Source organism: Bombina bombina, chromosome 6 (assembly GCF_027579735.1).
Source record: "Bombina bombina isolate aBomBom1 chromosome 6, aBomBom1.pri, whole genome shotgun sequence".
In the NCBI taxonomy this organism is placed as follows: Eukaryota; Metazoa; Chordata; class Amphibia; order Anura; family Bombinatoridae; genus Bombina; species Bombina bombina.
The window spans coordinates 611,665,401-611,686,615 of NC_069504.1; the positions used below are offsets into that span (position 1 = coordinate 611,665,401).

Here is a 21,215-nt window from a genome sequence, read left to right on the forward strand (position 1 = left end):
CCCACTGGTGCTCAAGGGTTAAAAACCGTCTAGGATAGATAGAATGTTTGGGACAAAATATGGTACAGGCAAATTGTCTCAATAAACTGCATAGTTGGTTTTATATATTTAAGTTTGTAATAGTGCTCTCTTTCCCCCTATAATAGTAGGGGGGGCAGTTTTATCATTTTAAATAAACACTAACCAGATATTTAATAAGTAGATTTGAATTTATATGTGAGGTCAGCTCATACTCACGACTTATAGATGCATATTATAAACATAAAGTTAGATAGAGCCCCCCCCCCCCCACACACACACACATATACAGGTATTTGCACAAGCACACACAAACATGCACAGACACAGGAACAGATAAGCACACACCACACACAGGCACATATGCACATACACAGGTATTCACCAGAAGCACACACAAACATACACAGAACAGATAAGCACTCACACAGAGACACATACACACACCACAAGCACATGTGCACATACACCAGGTATTCACACAAGCACACACAAACACTACACAGATAGATAAGCACAGACACACACACACAGAGACACATATACACACACACAAGCTACATATGGCAAATACACAGGTATTTCACACAAGCACACACAAACATACACAGGATAGATAAGCACAGACACACACACACACACACACAGACACATATACACTACACACAAGTCACATATGCACATACACAGGTATTCACACAAGCACACAACAAACACATACACACCTACACTCACACAGGCACACATAGAGGCATTCAACATAATTACCTTTATGATAAAGAAGGATCTAATTTCCCAAATTATCATGTCTCAATTCAATAATTATATAGAACAGAAAAAAATATATTATAGTTTGGACTTGCACACACTTGATAAATTAATTAAAATATATTACCTAATGCTTTAATTAAAAATGTTATAAATGTTAAATGTTAAAATATATTTTTATAGGACCCTTTGGACCATCTTAAACTTTGTATAAGGAAATAAATACAATTGACATTGTGCTAGGGGAAAGCTCATTAGTTCGTTGTCCAAGTCTAATAAAGGAGCAGAAGTGCAAATTATACAGTTCTGCCTGAACACACGCTCTGTCAACTAAAATCAGCCCAGCGCAGGCTTGATTCAAATTGCTGCTAAGTTGCTCTGCAATTCCTTTCCCTCCCTCTGTGTGAAAGATGTTTTGGTGGAAAAATATTTTTGTAAAGGGGGTGGACTATAAAGCTATACATCAGGAAAAAATATCCAAGCTCATTTCCCATCGGTAATCCCAATAAAATGAATATTGCAAGGATAGATTCCTCTTAAAATATTATTCTCCAGAAGGTGAAAAACCTCCCTGTTTTGTTAATTAACTGTGGAAACTAAGAAAGCAGATGTGTTTGCTTAGCTAATCATTGGTATGTGTGTTTTTTTTTGTTTGTTTTTTTTTCTCTTCTAAGAAGCTTTTTTTTTTTTACCTCCCTCAAAAAGGAATCCTATTATCACTATAAATTGTCTCTAAAAGGGTTTAAAGTTCTGGAGCTCCTAGTTTACGTTGCACGTGGTGCCCCTTACTGTAGTATTTCAATTTGTCAACAAAAGATCATTTTTCAGATAGCACAGCCTATTTTATGACACTAGTTCAATAATGCACGAGTCACAATTTTACAGTTCAATTTAAAAGACTAAAAGAACTATTATCATTGTATTATCAGAGACAAGATAAGATTTATAACTTCTCTAACAGGTCTTTTAGCTATGTGAGTATATGAGCTAAGAGAAAGAGTCTGGTTTCAATAATTCAGGCAGATACCCCTAGTCCCTAGACAGATACTCTGGTGTAGCTGGCTGTGATCAGTACACTGCAGGCTGGTCTATATAACTTAGCTCTACAATCCACTCTCATGTTTACACTTTCTGCTCTGAATATTTATCTCCAACACCTTGAGCAGATCTTGCATGCTTTAAAAATCTTAACCCCTTGACTGTCCCCAGGATACCATCCCATCCCCCTACCATTCCTCTCAGACTACAAAAGTGTTGGATGTCAGTGTAAAACAAATAATGTGTCTCTTCCAAAAAAAAAAAAGATAAATGTACTTAAATCAACATGTTGCCTAACGTAACAAAACATAATCGAATTTCTCTGACGTAACCAGACACTATTAACCCTTTCAAAAATGATTTAATATCATCACATATTTCCCTAATCAGAGGTTTATCTAACAGTTAAACTCAAGTTCAATAATTATATTCTTGATGAGAATAAAAGAGGATTTGAAATGCATTTGAATTTTAAACAGTGCACTATTTCCATTATTATAAGCGCATCATTGTGTAATTTGCAGTAATACCATTTATCGTGGATTATGTTGTTATAAAATAATTCATTATATGTATAGCTTTATTTATTTCATCATGTAATGAAAACGCTTTTAATATGTGCTGAGATGTTGACACTGTTTTGCAACCTTTTAACACAGAGGTATAACATGTAAATATTTAAAAGGAACTACTCCTGCTTATTAATAAACCACTTATGACTCCCAGTGTTCCAATTTTACAAAATGTAATTTGAGGGTAGCCATCCATGCTATCTCCCTTAAAACACAACTCATTTGCTGGCCCATCACTAGTGTATGAATATGTATCACACTTGTGTAGAATAAAATACATATGTGAAGAACCCTCCCTCTCATATAGAACATGCCTGAGTGCAGATCGGTTTAAACGCATTGGATTCCCTCCTGCTCCTCACACAATGCAGCAGGAAGAGCAGCTACACGGTGCAGCCTGTTCCTGAGCTCTCTCTCTCTGCCTCTCCCAGAGCCCAGATCCCCCTGCCTGTCTTCCCTCAATGTGTTTTTCTATTACTAAGCTCTGCCTTAGCTTTGCACTGAGAGACGCCATGTTGGCTTAGCTAATAGGACACCCAAGTCACAGGCAAGCTTAAAGGCAGACTTTCACACGCTTGGATTCCCACTAAAGCACCCCCTAAAAATTCCACTTAACGTAAACATAAGCCCTGAGAACAAAATAACGTTAAGAAGCCTTCACTGTGGGATCCCTGGGATAGGGACGGTCTGCAAATTGCCATATAATTCACAAATTCATTGGGGGAATGGAATATACACATTTGCACCGTTTATTTTTGTATGTGACATACAGCAAAGTAAGGTTAATGCTCAGTGGGTTCCCCCCCTACACGTTTTAGATGTACTATAGAGTGGAGTTGATCAAAGATCTCAACTGTGGTTTTATTGTTTCAGATCGTGTTTGACTAACACTAGCACTGGAAGAAATAAAGCAGGCTCAGAGCAGCCAGGAGAAAAGACACTTTAAGTGTTGCCCATGCATAGCAGTCCGGGTTAACCATTCCCTCCTGAACAGAGCTGCAGAGCATTGCAGAGAAGTAGTAGAAGGCGCCTCTAGCAGTGAAGGAGTAAACATCTCCCCAGAACTTGTTCCTAAATCACATCCCCCTCTTTTGTCCTTTTTTTTCAAAATGTTTGGTAGATCTTTTGTTCTAACTCAGCATGAAAAGAAAAAACTTTCTTTAAATGTAATAAACTTAAAACCTAGCAAGAGTCCTTAAACAAATCCTCCTCTAAGCACCGTACATGCATACACAGGTTTTGTTTAATGATCATGCACATTAAATAAAAAAAAGTTTTCTATGAGTGCAAAATGGCTTGTTGCAAAACCTGAACAGATACTGTTACATTCAACGCACACATAATGAGACAGGGACATGCCTTTTTGATTTTCAAATCATAAATTATAATTTAATACCAATGACAATTTACAACACATGTTTACAACAGGCTAACACAAAACAAATAAGAAATTCTGTGTTTTTTGTTTTAATACAAACTTCCCACACACTCACAAATAATGACCTGCAATAGAAAAACCTAAATCTAGAGGTCAGTAATACCCTGCAAATGAAGTATATCTCTATGTGCATATACTATACTATATATATATATATATATATATATATATATATATATATATATATATATATATATATATATATATATATATATATATATTAGGAGATGTATCATTAATTTCCAAAGCCTCATTCAAACATACATCTTTTCTGATTCAGGCGTGCATTTATAATAAATTAAAATTACAATTTAATTGACTTAAAATGTATCCCGTTTGGACGGAACCACAATAAAGAGTGGCTGAGGAATGATTTTATTTTTTTATTTTTTATTAATCACAAGCTTCCATATATTTAACATCTGTTTTATGCTTTAAATATGAATACCAAATAAATAAATTAATTGCTAACCTATTCAACCCAGTTCACTGTTTGTGTTTTATTGGGAAAAAGGGGCCTAGTGTATTTGGCTAAGTGCGCAAAATATGTCAGGAAAGCTAGATTTGCAATGTGTACTAAAGGTGTATTACACCAATATATAATATGCTAATGTTTTAATTTCAGAATTGAACAAGTCAAATTAAAATTAAAATTGTTGTGTCAATGTATATGTTAACAACACCCATGGTTCTCTAGAGCTTAGTCACTTCCTTAAAAAAATCTATCAACAACAATGATATATGCAAAGAAAAATATCAATGGAAGCAACTGACCTGTATATACATTCTCTGCCTAGATGATTCTGTGCGAGTGTTCCAGATATTTACAATATATATATATATATATATTTTAAGTGACTATAAAGTATAAGCTGTTTTTTCCGTGTATATTTAACAGCAATATATTTAGTTAAAAATAGCTCTACAGGCACTTATGTACGGGCCCTTTTCTTGAAAATCCATTTTTAATTAAATAGGGGATTATGAGACAAGGAATGGTTAGCTATTTGTATAGCTCCTCTTAAACCATAGATAACCCATTGATTTAAAAGCTTCTTTTTTTTCCCAGCCGAATTAGGCAGGCAAATACACTGCTACACGTTTGGACAAACATCAAGTAGAGTAAATAAATAGACACTAGATTTAACCCATTCAGTGCTATTGAGACCTAAAAGCCAATTGTCATGGAGCCGAATGGGTTAATGTGTGAGTGTGTATGTGTGTGTGTGAGTGTGTATGTGTGTGTATATATTATATATATATATATATATATATATATATATATATATATATATATACACCACGCACACACCAAACACATATAATATGCAATGTAGTTTGTTTTTCTCTTGGATTGGGAAAACATTTGTGACAGCCAAACAGTTTTCAGATATCAAATAATATTTTAATTTCTGAATACTTTCAATTTCCTTGGAATATAACACACAAAGACTCGACCAAAACATTGCAGATATTATAACTTTTACAGTATACAGAAAAAAAAAGTTGGCACTTAAAAAAAACCTTCAGTTTTAACACCAAACTGTAAAACTCTAAGATACTGAATCAATCACGTTTATCTATAAGTGCCAACAGTGTTATTTGTCATGCTGATTTGAATTGTAGTTTTTTTTCTTTAAAAAAAGGGAAATATCAACAATTATAATACAAAGAGATTGCAAATATACAAACAGGTATAGGAGTTTCAGAACATTATGAGATACTGTATGGATCCCAGTTTATAAAATATGCAATTTAACTATATTGCAGTGTCTAAGACAATGCTTCTATCTCTCCACTCTATTGCACAGTTCATTTTGTTTGTGAAAATTAAAAAACAAAAGTCTGGTTGTGTAGTGAAGTAACGTATGTGGTTCAAATAGGCAAATCATTACAGGTCTCAGGTTCAGTATTTAATTTAATGTAATCACTTGTAAGTGCGCTTCCAATTTAGGATTTTTTTCTTTTTAGTTCCTTTTTTTCCTATGGTGTTTTTTTTGTGACTCTGTTTTAATTCTTGTAGAAACATATATATTTTTTTAAAGGATACACAATTTTAAGCCAAGAATATATCAAAAAATATTATAGAACCACAGAATAAACTGGTTTGGAACCAGAAAAATACAAAAAGAAATAAAACAGCTATAGATACATAGACACAGGACAATTAATAATTTGGAGAAAAAAAAGAACTTACTTTCTTTCCTTTCTGCTATTTTCTCCACATCTCCTTAAATGCACTTTTAGCGATATTTTTTTAAAGGTTACAAAAAAGACTAATTTCTTGGTTTTTTTTTCTTTGATTTTTTTTTTTACAAAAAAAAAAATGATAAGTTGCAAGTTGTTCTGAACGACACAAGTTTAAATGCATTTTTTTGTAAAAGTTCATTGATAGTCTTTTTTTTATTTCACAGTCCAATAAATTCTTCCCTCTCTTCTTTAAGTAAACTTGTAACAGCTTTTATATCCTTTCTTAGCAGAAGGAACCTTTAGCAACCAGACCCAGAGTCTTTTGCCCACCGCCCCCCTTTTTCCCTTCAATACTTTATGTTTTATTGGATGGACATATAAGCCAGTTAAAACTGCTTCAGAGAGTAGCATATCCCTAATTAGGGTTTCTATGGGTGTTTTAACCTACCAAACGGACGAAAAACAATTGCTCTATGACAGAGGAGGAGACAGTGCGAAGTGAAGGTAGGCGAAGTAACAGTTTTCCAAATCTTGTAGGTTGGTTGGGGTACTGGCTTCTAACGTATTCTTCCAATGCACATTGAGACTTTTCCTGCAAACTTTCCACATGGGCAACATCTGAAAGGCCACAGGCATCTGCAAGAAAGTAGGTTAAATATGAAATGGAATCACCTGACTATGGTTTCATGTACAAGTAAGATGCAGAAAGATAAGGCTAAATACTTTATAAACAATAATAGTTTCTCTTGGTAATTAAGATTACCCCCCATCCCTAAATGCACAGGATTTTATTAGGACTCTAATATTTTGAGGTAATAGAATAACAACCTATAGGGAATGACCAGTTTAGCTGCATGTGTAGACAGAATATTACTCAGAGGCCTGTTAATTATAGCATAATAATACAAGATAAGACCACTGATAGCCAGTCTACAATAATGATATCCAAGTCTGAGTAATATATTCTCATTTGAGCACTATGGGTTTTCCTTTAGTCTGTGAATCTGTCTTAAGTGGTCCTCAAAGGATCATCTGGTCAGTAGAGGCTGTTCAGAATCAGCCATGCAAACTCTGATCTCTCTCTTCACTTGTTTTTTTTTTTTTTTTTTCCTTTTTCCTTCAAGGCCCCTTATGAAGCAGGGGATCCAGAGACGAATTACACAGTCCAAATACTCAATAAGTACGTTTAAAAAAATGAAAGTCAATTGGCAAATGAGACCAGGTTGTAACCTAACCTGCCATTGACTTATTTCCCCAGCCTTAAAACAACACATGCATTCTTTTATACACACCATTAAGAAGGTATGCAAATTATTCCAATCTTTAGTCTTGCATGGGTCAAAGATTTCACAGCAACTTATTTTAAAAAAAAAACATTTTTTAATATGTTTTATTTTAAAGAAGCAAATTACAATATTGTCTATATATTTTTTTAGCTAAAATAAACAATCATAAATATATTATAATGCACAGCCTAATGCACTATTATGTATAGGCAAGCATGGCAGTACTAAAGTATTAAATATGGCATTTATCAATATATCTAATTTATTCCATCATCGTGATCCTTTCAATTTAAATAAAACATATAAATAAGTCATTAGCATTGAAAATACTATATGTAGTTATATAATATACTGGAAGTAAATCAACAAAATAATACAGAAAATGCTTAGCTGCCTAAACTCAATTGAAAGCTATATTGAATTGGATTGAACTCAAATTTTCTTTCTTTCTTTTATTTTTATTCTTCCCCTTGGGCCACTTTTTTTTATATAATAACCTCAAGATTAAAATTAATTAAAAAAAATACTATTTATAGATCAGTCTGATTATTGAGTTAACTAGAAGACACACAAGGAATGACATTAAAGACACGCCGCCCAGATAGGCAGTCTGTCTTGAAAAGTATAATTTGTATTACATAGTTTGGCCTGAAGAGTTAATTATTGTCAGATATATTACTCACACAAATTAATCCGCAATACCGCCTAATTAGATTTCATAACACATGCATAGTTCTTCTTTAACTGCCACAGTTGTGTTTAAAGAAATCTACATTTATTATTCATTTTTTTTATTTTATTTTTATTTAGTTTAGTCACCTATTTCTTCCATGTTTTCATTCAACACTGTGCACTCCTATTTGACTCCTATATGTTTCTGCTCCAAAACTTCTATTCGGTCTTAAGTTTCACTAGTTCAGCTGTGAAATCTAAACTGCCTGTCTTAACTCGTCCTATTCAGAAGTACACATGGAATCCAAATGATTTGGGACATGCAGCTAAACAAACAAAATAGCTAACTACTGCTGGATGTTGAAAATAGACATTTTACATTTCATTCAGATTATGGTACAATAATAATGATGAAAATAATAATACTATATGTGCTATAACTTTATCTCCTACAGTTTAAAACTTAAATATAGCAAGGTGATATTAATTGATGTAGCAAGCTAATTTTAGAAAACTACTTTAGGGCTGGTTTTAAAGCAATGTGTTTAACCTTCTGGGTGACTTATTTACTTTTTGTTTGTGGGTCAAACATCAAAGAAACATAAACCACATATAAAAAATGTAGTCAAACTCAATATATAGTTTATAGGAGTAAAGAAGTATGGTTACCTGAAGTGAAGAGAACTATAGCCTTTAAACAACTGTATTCTGCAGAGTCAACGTGCAATGCTTTCAGTTTTTCTACTTGCTCTTGGAAGATTCGTATGTGGTCCATAAAGGCGACCACTCTGTCCGCAGACATGGGGGAGGCGTGGAGACCAGCTGCGGCCAGCAGAGGGGCTACGTGGAGGGGCATTGAGCACTGGGCAGCGTTGAGTACAAATAACTCACTCCAGGTCAGCCTGAGAAGTGCCACCTGGTCTGTGATCTGCAGGTCTGGGAAGAAGGGAATGTTCCTTGCCCACTCCACAGCACTAAAGAGCATCCTGGCTGCCAGTTCACAAATGTTCTCGATGCCCATAATGTTGTTGGGTTGCATGCACTGGCTGCCAAATCTAGAGGTCGGGTAGGGTTCTGCTCTCAGAAGAAGGGATATATATCCGGATAAGTAGGAATGGCAGTTGAGTGGGTCCCCATTTGTCAAGGCGAACTGACCATGTGTAGGCTGTGTGGGTGGCATTCTGCCCCTCTGTACGGCTGCAGTAAATAAAGAAGAAACTACAGCAATTAAAATCTGAATTGATTCTAGTAATTCAAGTCATGCAATTGTATTTGCTATCTGACATTAAATACAATGACTTTTACAATGTTTTAATGTTATATGTTTTTTTCTAACATTTAAAATATGCATATTTGTAAAGTGCTTAAATTACAACACATAATCTAAAAAAAAAACACATAATTCTACAATTGCTTAAATATCACAGCGATGCTTGCTTAATAAAAAAAAATCTGCTGACTTCCCAAACATGAAGACATTCAATTATTCCTCCATATGTGCTGATATTGTCCTTATGTTTCCTTCTTCCATCTACACATATAATATTGCTGATTGATTTTAATTATATTTTTTATATCCTAACCGTGCCCTAAAATAGGCCTTATACTGTTTAGAATATAATTGTGGGGGAAAAAAACAAAAAAACAAGAACAAAGCGAGGATTTTTTTTTTTTTATTTCTACACTCTTAACAGCTGCTTAGATTTGAAGGCCTCTGTTTTTATTTGATCAGATTTGCATGTAGGAAGCCAGATATCAGGCATAGGAAATGCAAAGCTGTTAACGGCTAAGGGATCTAAAAAGTAATCTGTGGAGTTTCCTACATATTCTGGAATCTGCTTGTGATATTTAAAACACAGCAAGGCTCGTTAGGGCTTTGAACACAAAGAAAACGAGGCAGAGCTGTAACCCCTACCCTACATAACTGCAGCTCCCAGACACACACAGCATGCTCAGGCTCCCACAGCTATAGCAGACCAGCCTTTCTTTTCTCATTTTACAACACAATTGCTTCTAATTCTCACAGGGTGACCTCCAAATATTATCCTACAAACTTGATCCTCCAGTTACATAGTAAATACATTTTATTTTAAGATAAAGGGAGATTGTTAGAGGAGCATGCACAAAATGTCCTCTGATCCTAATCAGTTATAACTCCTGTGCAGAATGACATTCTAGGTCAGAGGGGGCATGGAGATTATTCCAGGGAGATGGCTGCTGGGTCAAAAAAAAATCCTGAATATAATATTAACCTGTTCAGTGCCCGATTTAATAATTATTTTTCTTTCTTTCATTCCTTTTTTTCCCCTTTCTTTTTGTTTGTTATTATAATAAACTTTTTTTCTGTTTGATAAATACTAACTAAATAACAGTGATTTAAATAAGTGATAAAAACAATATAAATGATAAGACATGGTTGATATAAAGCATGCAAACTCATTGTCCTATCCATGCAGGAGAAAGTTACACAATTCCCTGTCTTAATCTGAATGATGAAGGGGGGAAAGAACAATAGGCATGACTGGAAAACAAATGAAATCCCAATACCTTCCCGTCTCATGCCAACTTTGAGACATTTTTTGAGGCGACAGTATTGACACTGATTGCGGTGGTGCTGGTCTATAGGGCAGTTCCTGTTGGCACGACAAGTGTAACTCAAATTCCTCCTGACACTTCTCTTGAAGAAGCTCTTGCAACCTTCACAAGTAAACTGGCCGTAGTGTTTGCCACTCGATTTGTCCCCACAAACTACACACTCTATGTGCTGCTGCTGCTGTTGTTTTTCTTGGTTCTGGCTGTTCTGGCTGGACTGGTTGGATTGAGCTGGGGTCGTAGAGGGCACCCCTTGCCCTGGGGTCTGTGGGGTGTGAGGTGCCCCAGCTGGTCCTTGCCCTGGAGGCGCCTGAGAAGGTTGAGTTCCTGGCACATCGTCTTGGGGGTCTCGCCACGCACCCACTACCATTGCCATATCTATTGGAAACCGTTTCCACACTGGATGCTTTTCCCCCTTTTTCTTATGATGGTATGGGGATTCTGATGAGGCAGCTTTAATAATAAATAATACAAAAAAATGGGGGAGGGGGTACGAAGGAAAAAAAAGCAAACCAAAGAGTCAGACGTGGATCAACAGAATAGTGAGCTCTTCTGGCCGAGTATCTGCAGACTTGGTGGGAATGTCTCTGAGCAGCTGAGGGGCAGCAGACTTAGTGCAGGGGGCCAGGTCCTGGGAACATCACAGTCAGCCATTCAGAAAAGCCATGGGAATGGGTAGAGAGGAAGGGTTAAGGATTACAGCCAGACTGGGGAGACCAGCTCTTCTCCAGCGCTGACAACCAGAATGGGGGAATTTATTCTCCAGCAGTGGGGGCAAAGCTGTAGACTTTTGCTCAGATTTCCTTCCTTCCTAGGGCTTCTTCCTCCGAGCTGCCTCACAACATGAAAAGAAGTCCACTCTCCAGCAGCAAATAATAATAACAATAATAACAACAACAATAATAAAGGGAAACAGTTCACAGCCTGCTGCTGCTGCTGGACATCCTTCATGCAGAATAAAAAAGCTCAAATAAAAGGCAAGAGCTGGGAATCAAAGTGATCAAATATGCTAAAGAGGGGGGGTAGGAAGTGATTGCGATTTGTAGGAAAGGGCTGGCAGAGTGGTGTCTCTCCGATCAGCTCACTGAGCTCTCTATATAGTGAACTTTGACACGACTGCTGCAACTTAGCACACGTTACCATGGAGACGCCTCTCCTTATAAGGCAAGAGATTGTGTTTAACTGGTCAGAGCTCCCAGCCCTCCCCTTCCACCCAATTGGTCAGGCCAAGCTAGTGGTACAGGGTTCCCTCAACTGTGCACTGCCCGGTCCTAGAGACAGCCTGCTCTCTAACATTCACTGCTCCCAGCACTGCTGCATCACACCACACAATGAGGTTATACTGGGGAACATGCACTTTAATACAATTTATTGAATAATCAGGAGAAATAAGCATAAACCTGGGAAAATCTTAATGTCATGTTTGCTATCTTTACTTCAGATTGATTACATTTGTAATAAAATAGTGCTATCATCACCATTATTATTATTTTTTTAATGACACTGCAACTGAATCACTCACATAAGAGATTGCAAGTTATATTTTGCTTACAGTATTATGTATGAGCCATGTACATATACATTTTTAGTACTTAGTATTATTACCCCAAGATCCCCTATACAGAAAAAAAATAAAAGAGAAAGAGATGAGAGTACATCCACAATCCTGACAGAAGCCTTCTCCAATATAATGTAACATAAGGCTGTACCCCTAATCTCAATGCATAACTTTTATACAAATTTACAATTTGTGTATTTATTTGAATACACATTAAATGGGCTATTAATATTATTTATTATTATAATAGAGATGCATAAATTTAGAGATACATATATACACATATACATGGACACAGTGTTTATGTATGTACATATATATATATATATATATATATATATATATATATATATATATATATATATATATCACTTTAATTCATTTTTATCCACAGATAAATGAAGGGTAGCAACACAGCGTGCTTTGAGTTGAGAAGAAAAGCAAAATGAAGCACTAGACAAGGCTTTTTCAGGCGAGGTGATAAAGGTTCAGATGGACAATACTCTTGTGTTAGAGAATAAGGGTCGGTACCGTTTGATCACTTGACCATCAGCAACTCAATAGCTAGGACCATTATTTACTTCAGGGAAAGTGCTCTCTGTCACTCAGGGCTGGGGACGCTTGTTGGTTTATCCCTAATTGCACATACAAGGCAAAATGACATTATCATCTGGGTACATCTACAAATTTACTGCAATTTAACCATGAAACTCCAAAAGATTTTGTTTTGTCAGAAACAGCTCTGGACCAGCGGAAAGGATGATATGTGTGACATTTTAAGGTATTTGTATCTTTAGGTTACACTTCATCTATGTAAATGCAAAGTGATATGTTCTATTATATGTGTTTTCATAATTATAGCTATCCATAATCCGTCTATGTATATATACCTATATATTTATCTATCTATAATATATGCAACATACTGACACATACTTGCATTCCAAATGTTATATTTTATGATTATACTGTATAAACTATTATATGGCATACAAACCTCTCTTGCAGATAACCGTACATGTAACATTAAAAACAATTAGGGATATCTATGTTCACAAAGTCTGTAAATTAGTTAAATAATGACGTTTACCACACCAATAAGGTTCATTGCTTTGTTTGAATATATATACATATAGATCTATATAGAGCTTTGCTTAGCCTGTGTTACTTATACCGCAGTACATTTCAAGGCAAACGTTTTATAGGTAACATTGTGTTTACATTATCTATCTATCTATCTATCTATCTATCTATCTATCTATCTATCTATCTATCTATCTATCTATCTATCTATCATCTTTCTAATCTATCTGTGTATCTATGCATCTATGTATCTATCTATCTATCTATCTATCTATCTATCTATCTATCTATCTATCTATCTATTATCTATCTATCTATATCTATCTATATCTATCTATCTATCTATCTATCTATCTATCTATCTATCTATCTATCTATCTATCTAATCTATATGTGTAGCTATCTGTGTATCTATGTATCTATCCATCTATCTATCTATCTATCTATCTATCTATCTATCTATTTATCTATCTGTTATCTGATCACTTTAAGCTATAGCTATATCAAAGGTATGAGTCCCCCAAAACCATAGCAATGAAAAATTGTTGTGCAGATCACAATATTAATGTTTTATCATGTAGGCATAGATACATATTTCTATTTTGTGTGTTGGCACATATGTAAGAGCCGGAATACACCTTCTTTAATCCATTCTAAATGTGGATGTAAGCAAAAAGTTTATTAAATATTAAATGTAATTGTATATTATGTTGAAGGGTTAATGTTTATGTAATGACAGATATTAATCATTTTAATCATGTACATCATTATTCTAATATATTTCTACTTAACTGCAAATCTTCCCATTATTAGCCTTTGCTTTATAATGCACACAGTGTATTTTCGTTAATATTGTGTTTTCTAACATTTAAGGTAATACTCGTATATATTTAATAACAAATATACAAACACAATTGCATTACTGTTTTATATACTAACAACCCATTTAGGCCATCAGGTTATAGTTAATATCGTATTATTGGCCCGAGTGAGTACATTTACAGGTCAATTTATATAAGGAATCCCCTATTTGGTGAATGCAATCTATAGTTGTAAATTCAGATACATTTCTTACAAGATCATCTTAAAGCAGCCAAGGGATTTAAATTAGGCCAGTAGTGATCAGTTTGCATAGACCCTTTTTATGCTTTTAGCTAGAAAAGGATCACTGCCTCACGGAAAAAAATCACCAGTTTACATTCTTAGTAATATACAATTCCAATAAATTATTTTAATTTCAAGTACTATTATATTAACTATCAAAGAAAGATTCTTGATGTGTATCAAATCTATATATGCCTTGAGGTCAGCTTATATATTGGAATACATTAATAAAATAAAAGCATATTATAGTTATTCTTACACGTTAATTTCAAGGGGCTTGTTAGCTATGGGTACAATCAGAAATATCGATTTGAACATCTTCATAATTGGTCAACATCTCTGGTTTGGTCCTGGACACACTAAATAAAAATAAAGCTTGAAATAATCCAACATCCTTCTGATCGTAGTACATTTGGTATATAACTGTATATTAATGTATGTGTGAGTATGTATATGTCATTATTTGTGTATTGTGTATCTGTACACAAGGGTATATGTGTGAATGTGTAGATATGGTATATATGTATGTAAAATTTTGTGAAAGATGGAATTATATTTGTGTGTGTGTGTGTGAGAGAGAGAGAGAGAGAGAGAGAGAGAGAGAGAAAGCAATGTTGAATAAGTATATGTGCATGCATATGTCTGTATGTCTACCTATGGATGCGTACGTGTGCTTGTGTGTGTGTGTATGTGTGTGTGTGTAAGTAATTGTGTGTGTTTGTGTGTGTGATTGTGTGTGTTTGTGTGTATGTAAGTGTGTGTGTGTGTGTTTGTGTGGGTGGGTGTAATTGTGTGTGTTTGTATATGTTTGTGTGTGTGTGTATAAGTGTGTGTGTTTGTATGTGTCTGTGTTTGTGTGTGAAAGAACAAGACAGTGAAAAATATAGGATGTGTGTATGGATAAGTTTGATAGTATTTGTGTATGTGTATATTTTCTCCTGCCACTGTGAAAACCTATGAATAGGGAAAGTGGATCTTATTGTGTTCTTCTGAACTTTCAAGTCAATGCAATTTTTAACCACTAGCTTGTGGTACTTTGAAAATCACCAGGGGCTGTCAGAGTTGGGTCCTCTGAAAAATTTACAGTGCTAAATCAGAGCATATGCTGTGAAGGAAAAAATACTCAAGATTGGAGCAAGTACAGTATCTGTCTGCCCCCTAGTGTAAGGCTTTCATCTGCCTAAAACTAAAACTACAATAAAAAAAAACAACAGCATCTTAAAGGGAAACGACTTTTGGCTCACGTATGCAAGCAAGAAAGAAACTTATGTACATATTAATCTGATTAACTCCTAAGGACTTAAAGTTAATTGGCTTGGACATTGCTAGCCTGTTCTGTGAAGTTGCTGGTTTGTGCATCGTCTGCAGCAGCACTGAGTAGATTTACTGTGGTAGCTGCTCTCTGGGCTTCACTGGTGAACCGTGTGTGTCTGAGCACAGCATTCCCTTTCAAGCCAAGAGATGTACGTCCAGCACTGTGAAATCCAAGCAGATCTGCTCTGGAAACAGCCCTTGCAACAGCCAGCCCGGTGAGTACACTACCAGCACTGCATTTTCTGTAACTGTGATATTCATGGGGTTCCAGCTAGATTTACATTAGCCCTATTTTATGAGGATTCTCTGTACTCTTTCTATGTGAACAACTCGACCAATCTAGCTAATTACAGTTTAACTGGAACAGTACAAATTGCGTTGCTAATAATTTTGCAGGCAGAAGCTACAACAGCTATACTGACAATGCATTTACTTGTGTCTTTTTAACTGATTCATGCAGCTGCAAGTAAAATAGCAAACAAAAACAAAGCGAGCAGCACATTTAGTTCTAGCACACACAAGCTGCACAGTAATCTTAATAAGCAGTCACTTAAAGCGATAGAACATCTCAAGGTAATAAAAATAACACATGCATTAAAGAAAATACACATACCAAACACGTATTTGCCTTGCTCTGCGTCCCAAATGGCTTGCATCTTCTTTCTAATCCCTTTTAGTTAGGCAGGTGAAATGACTCCTTTATTTGTACGGTTTCTTGCAAAGAGTGGGAAAAGGATCTGGCTTTTACTGTGTTTATTTTAAGCAAACTGACACACAGTAGGCAAATGCAACGAGGGTAAAGCAAAAAAAAAGGTTAAAGGAGACGTCTGTCTGAACTATTTGGCTTTCAAAACTAGACGCTATAACTTTAAATCTAGTGGGTTTGTGGGAGCTAGAACACAGCTTGTGAGGAATGTGAGCCTCGCCTTTAAGAAAATCCCCATACCCAAGGTAAGAAGCTGCTTATAGTGATCTCCTCTCATCTCATTCCTTAGAAGGAAGAGAGCGTTGCTACACCTTCTAGTTTGGGGCAGGGAAAGATGAGACTTAAACCACTCGCCCAATTGGAAAAAAAAAAAATCTTTAACTTAATGGGGATTTTTTTAGACAGATGTATGAAAGTATTTGAACTACAGATAATCACACAGTACCTTAGGGCTGTTTTACAAACATACCCCAATAAACATACAACTTAATTATCTCATTAAGTGTTTTAAAGCTGGAATTGCAATAAATATCCTAGTTTAATTGTTTAATAATCTGTCATAAAGAAGTCAGATTGGTGTTTTTTTGTCTCCACTATGTGCAAAATGAGGCAGCACTGGTTACATGTAAACATTTTGCTATTTTCCATTAAAGTCTTCTTAAACAGTACTGTCCTGCATAAAAAAACTTGCCTGTTAAGGGTTATAAGTTTTTTAAACAACGTCCTATATTACCATAGTGTATTAATAATCATGCAACCAACTCACCCAATCAACATATACATTAAGCTAACATGCAATAGTATATATATATATATATATATATATATATATATATATATATATATATATATATATATATATATATATATACACACACACACATATATATATATATATATATATATATATATATATATATATATATATATATATATTGTGTGTGTTTTATTTTGTTACTTTAATAAATTGATGACCAAATATGGAGGATTTATTTAACAAACTGTTATAGTAATATGTATGTCAAATTTGACGAATGGAACAAATGCTCTTTCACTGTCACTTGTCCTTGGTTTTAATAGGAATTAAGTTAAACACAGCAGTGAATGCTAATTGCATGTTTACAGGCTAATGGAAATTACAAATGGTTTTGCCACCTCAAACAATAATGAAACTATGAAGACACTGCAATTATAGACTTTAAGGAAAATAACTCTGAGTGTAGATCACAAGGAACATAAGTCTTTTAACTATTCATTAATACCACAAATATGCTGTATTACAAAGTTTCCATTGTGAAAAGTATAATCAGTTCATGTAAGATATAGGAGACAGTTCTGAAGAAGCAGATAAACTAGTTTTCTTATAAATTACCAGAGAGACATAAACCCTGGAATCACCAGGGTGGTAATTATTAAGGGGTGGTTCACATGACAGACTGATTGAATATTGTGACATATGTAGGTTGCAGTAGAAAATAATTTCTTGCCCATAATAATAAACACACTTGTGAGATTTCTATATGAATATGTACACAAGGAGAGTTTGTAGGTATATTCAAGGTATTTCCTAACGTGTATCTATAATGTAACAGTTATAATTATAATTCCTTTAGAATTTTTAAGCAATGCTAGCTGTATTTTCTAAACTAACCACTTGGGTCTTTCATATTGTTCCAGAGGCTGAGTTCACTAACTGAGGTTTTTTAAACTTTGGCCCACATAATAGTGATAGCAGCAACTCTGAACTCAGAGGTCAAGGGTGACATTGGCTCTACCCTTAAGTGTCTTCAAATTGTTAGCTTGAAGCCATGCTGCCAAATAATAACTCCACTTATAACAGTGATCATGGTGCAGCTTGTGCAAAATTTTCACTTTTTGGTGACAAACCTTTTTTTTTTTTTCTTTAAATCCTGGAATTGCAGTAGTGGTGTGTGTGTGCTTGAGAGGCTGGATTCTCGACCCTGCCATTCCCAAGACACTGCTTTTGTTTTATAAGAAATGGGGGTCTCTGAATGGTGTGAAAAGGGACCGAGAGGGTCGCTTCAAATCGATTTTACTTGTTCTCTGTGTCTTTTCGGATCAATGCTTCTCAATGGTCTTATATGTGCTCTTTCAACCAAAAAACTTGTGCAACATTTTCTGTCTGTATTCTTGCTAAATACAATAAATTCTGTGTTTTTCTCTTTTAGCAATCAGAGAACACTCCTATCATAAAGACAGCCGAGAAAGGCAATTAAGCAAAGCAACTAGAAAGGCAAATTCCCCACTTTAATACTGCTAGAAATGATGATGATAATTAGCGTATGCTTTCAAAATTTACCCTGAGCATGACAAAAGAAGAACAGGTACATATTGTAGAATTTTAAAATATCATACATTTTCTATTCTATTTGAATACTAAGGCAAATGCTAGGTTAAAACTTTTCTGTTCTTAATTCTCTTTGGTATAACACTTATATGAAACATTATTTGTGTCGAGGGAATACATATAATGATTTTACCCCAACATCTTTAGATGCATATCTGTTGGTGTGGATTTATAAAGTGATAATACACAATGAGAACTGACTCAGTGTGAGATCTAATGTTCCTTATATATAACATTAATATATATTTATTTCATAATAAAACTTTATAATTAAATATTATAAACCATGTTTAATCAACCACAATTACTGAACTAAATAAATGCAAGACAGCTAAAAATAAAATCAAAGAAAAAATATAAGGTAAACCTGAACATAACAGAGAAATACATTCTAACCCAATCTGTCACTTTTCAGTTATACCAAATGCATTATTTCTCTATGATTTGACTATTTAATAACTAAAGTAATTTTGTTGAATCATAAGGATTATACATATAGCTTTGGTAGGTTAACAGATAGACTGTTGAAGGATAGGCAGTTCACTGAATTTAGATAGAGGGGGAGGGGGGGAACATTAGAAATCAAGGTGAGCGGTATGATTGATAGTTTATATATATTTCACATACAATAGAGAAAGAAAGAAAGAATAGAATATAAGTTTAAATATAAAGACAGAAAATAAGGCAAATGATTAACATTTAAAGACAAAAACGTATCCTAATATATACATATTTAGGTGGCTGAAAGGGAGAGTGAATGAGAGAGAGAGACAGAGAGAAAGAGAGAGGGACAGAGGGAAAGAGAGATGAGAGAGAGAGGGAGAGAGGGAGGAATGTGCGTGTAAGAGGAATCAGCACTCCTTATGCTGGACAATAGTAACCCCCTAGTGGGATGGGTATTGATCAGAAGAGAAGCTGAAGATGTCTCCACACTAAATATTTACTGATCACACACACATAGCTGGAACTAGAACGATCCTTCCCTACGTGGAAGGCTAAATCATTGTATTAGTGTATATAAAGCAGATAGCACACTCTGGGATGGAGTGTTTTAAGATGTGTCTTTAGTTGGATGAAAAGAGTTAGGAAAATCGATATTCAGTGATTAGGAGCCCAAGCAGTGGCTATAAACTTAGAAGAGACACTACCATTCATTCACAGATTTAGCTGAAGGAAAGAAAAAAATCCAAGGGAATCATTATATGGAATAGATAATGAGTTTGCATCAGATCTCAAATAAATATAGGTGTACAGAGATAGGGAGATTTATAATCATGACACTGGACAAATCTTGACAGTCAACAGACAATGATAACATTGCTCAATACTTAAAAAAGGGGAGGGGGACTAATAGATTTATCAGTCACTTACTCTGTGAGAATTACCCCAATTAGATCATTGCAGGAAAGGCATAGGGCTCGAATCATCAATCTACATTTAGTTTTTAAAACATTTAATACATCTGGTTTGTAGTGAATGGGACACACATGCATATCAGAGCATAAACTAGATTTTATTTGCACTTTTTCTTATATACATCATGCATATTTGGATATGTTCCTTGAGTTTAGGATAAGGTTTCCAAATGCCATAACTTTTACATTTATATTTTTTCATAAACAACATCTAGATAAAACATGGATATTACTACAATAATGGTTCTAAATTGTGGACACTTTTCACTGACCAAAGTGTCATTTATGTAAATATAAAACACCGAATTTTTTTTTATATTTACATATATTACACAAAAACAGGCAGACAACACAGATGAACATGAATATCACTACAGACATTTGCATGAAACTTTTTTCTTTCTTTCTTTCTTTCTTTCTTTCTTTCTTTCTTTCTTTCTTTCTTTCAATTGACAGGGACATTACTTACAACTGTTGGAGGAAATAAGTTATCTTGAGTTAGCCAGCACCACTGTGTAGTAACACTGTGGAAAATAGGTATCAAAATAGGTATCAAGTGTCACTTTATGAGGAATTTGTTGCAGGGAACATATCAGGAACAATTTACTTTTATTATGCTCCAGTAAACAAACGTTGAGATTGGAAACGTCTGCAAATAATCACCCAGTCACTCTTCTAATTGAGAAACTACTTTTAAATGGATGTCCTAAATAAATCCTCTCTATTTTAACCATAAAATTATTTATTAAAAAAAACCCATTGGTTTATAGACAGATATATTTATATATATATATATATATATATATATATATATATGTATATATGTATATATATATATATATATATATATATATATTTATATATATATATATATATATAAATATATATATATATATATATATATATATATATATATATATATATATATATAATAGACAGATAGATAGATAGATAGATAGATAGATGATAGATTGATAGATCTCAAACAGTACAAATAGTATATAGCCACTCTCTTCTATAGTACAATGGCAGCACTTTTTTAAAAATTGAATTAATGTATATATGTGTGTGTGTGTATATATATATATATATA

The 21,215-nt window shown here is 34.3% G+C and overlaps 1 protein-coding gene and 1 long non-coding RNA gene across 9 annotated transcripts in view; one reads left to right on the forward strand and one right to left on the reverse strand.

Moving 5' to 3' along the window:
* Nucleotides 1-16,594, reverse strand: part of NR2F2 (nuclear receptor subfamily 2 group F member 2) — a 220,232-nt gene extending 203,638 nt beyond the window's left edge. Inside the window, exons 1-3 of one of the 5 annotated variants that reach the window (XM_053717620.1) lie at nucleotides 10,530-11,657; nucleotides 8,652-9,200; nucleotides 6,473-6,660 (exon numbers count right to left, since the gene is read on the reverse strand). In XM_053717620.1, the coding sequence (XP_053573595.1) occupies nucleotides 6,473-6,660; nucleotides 8,652-9,200; nucleotides 10,530-10,950 (1,158 nt within the window). In that variant the 5' untranslated portion in view covers nucleotides 10,951-11,657. Of the gene's footprint in view, nucleotides 1-6,337; nucleotides 6,661-8,651; nucleotides 9,201-10,529; nucleotides 11,658-16,246 lie in introns of those variants that run through there. The other 4 variants (XM_053717621.1, XM_053717624.1, XM_053717622.1 and 1 more) reach the window with 4 other exon arrangements.
* LOC128663339 (uncharacterized) overlaps nucleotides 15,664-21,215 on the forward strand; it is a 158,484-nt gene continuing 152,932 nt past the window's right edge. The window contains exons 1-2 of one of the 4 annotated variants that reach the window (XR_008402850.1): nucleotides 15,664-15,848; nucleotides 18,529-18,684. This is a non-coding gene — a long non-coding RNA (uncharacterized LOC128663339). The remainder of the gene's footprint in view (nucleotides 15,849-18,528; nucleotides 18,685-21,215) is intronic. The other 3 variants (XR_008402848.1, XR_008402847.1, XR_008402846.1) reach the window with 3 other exon arrangements.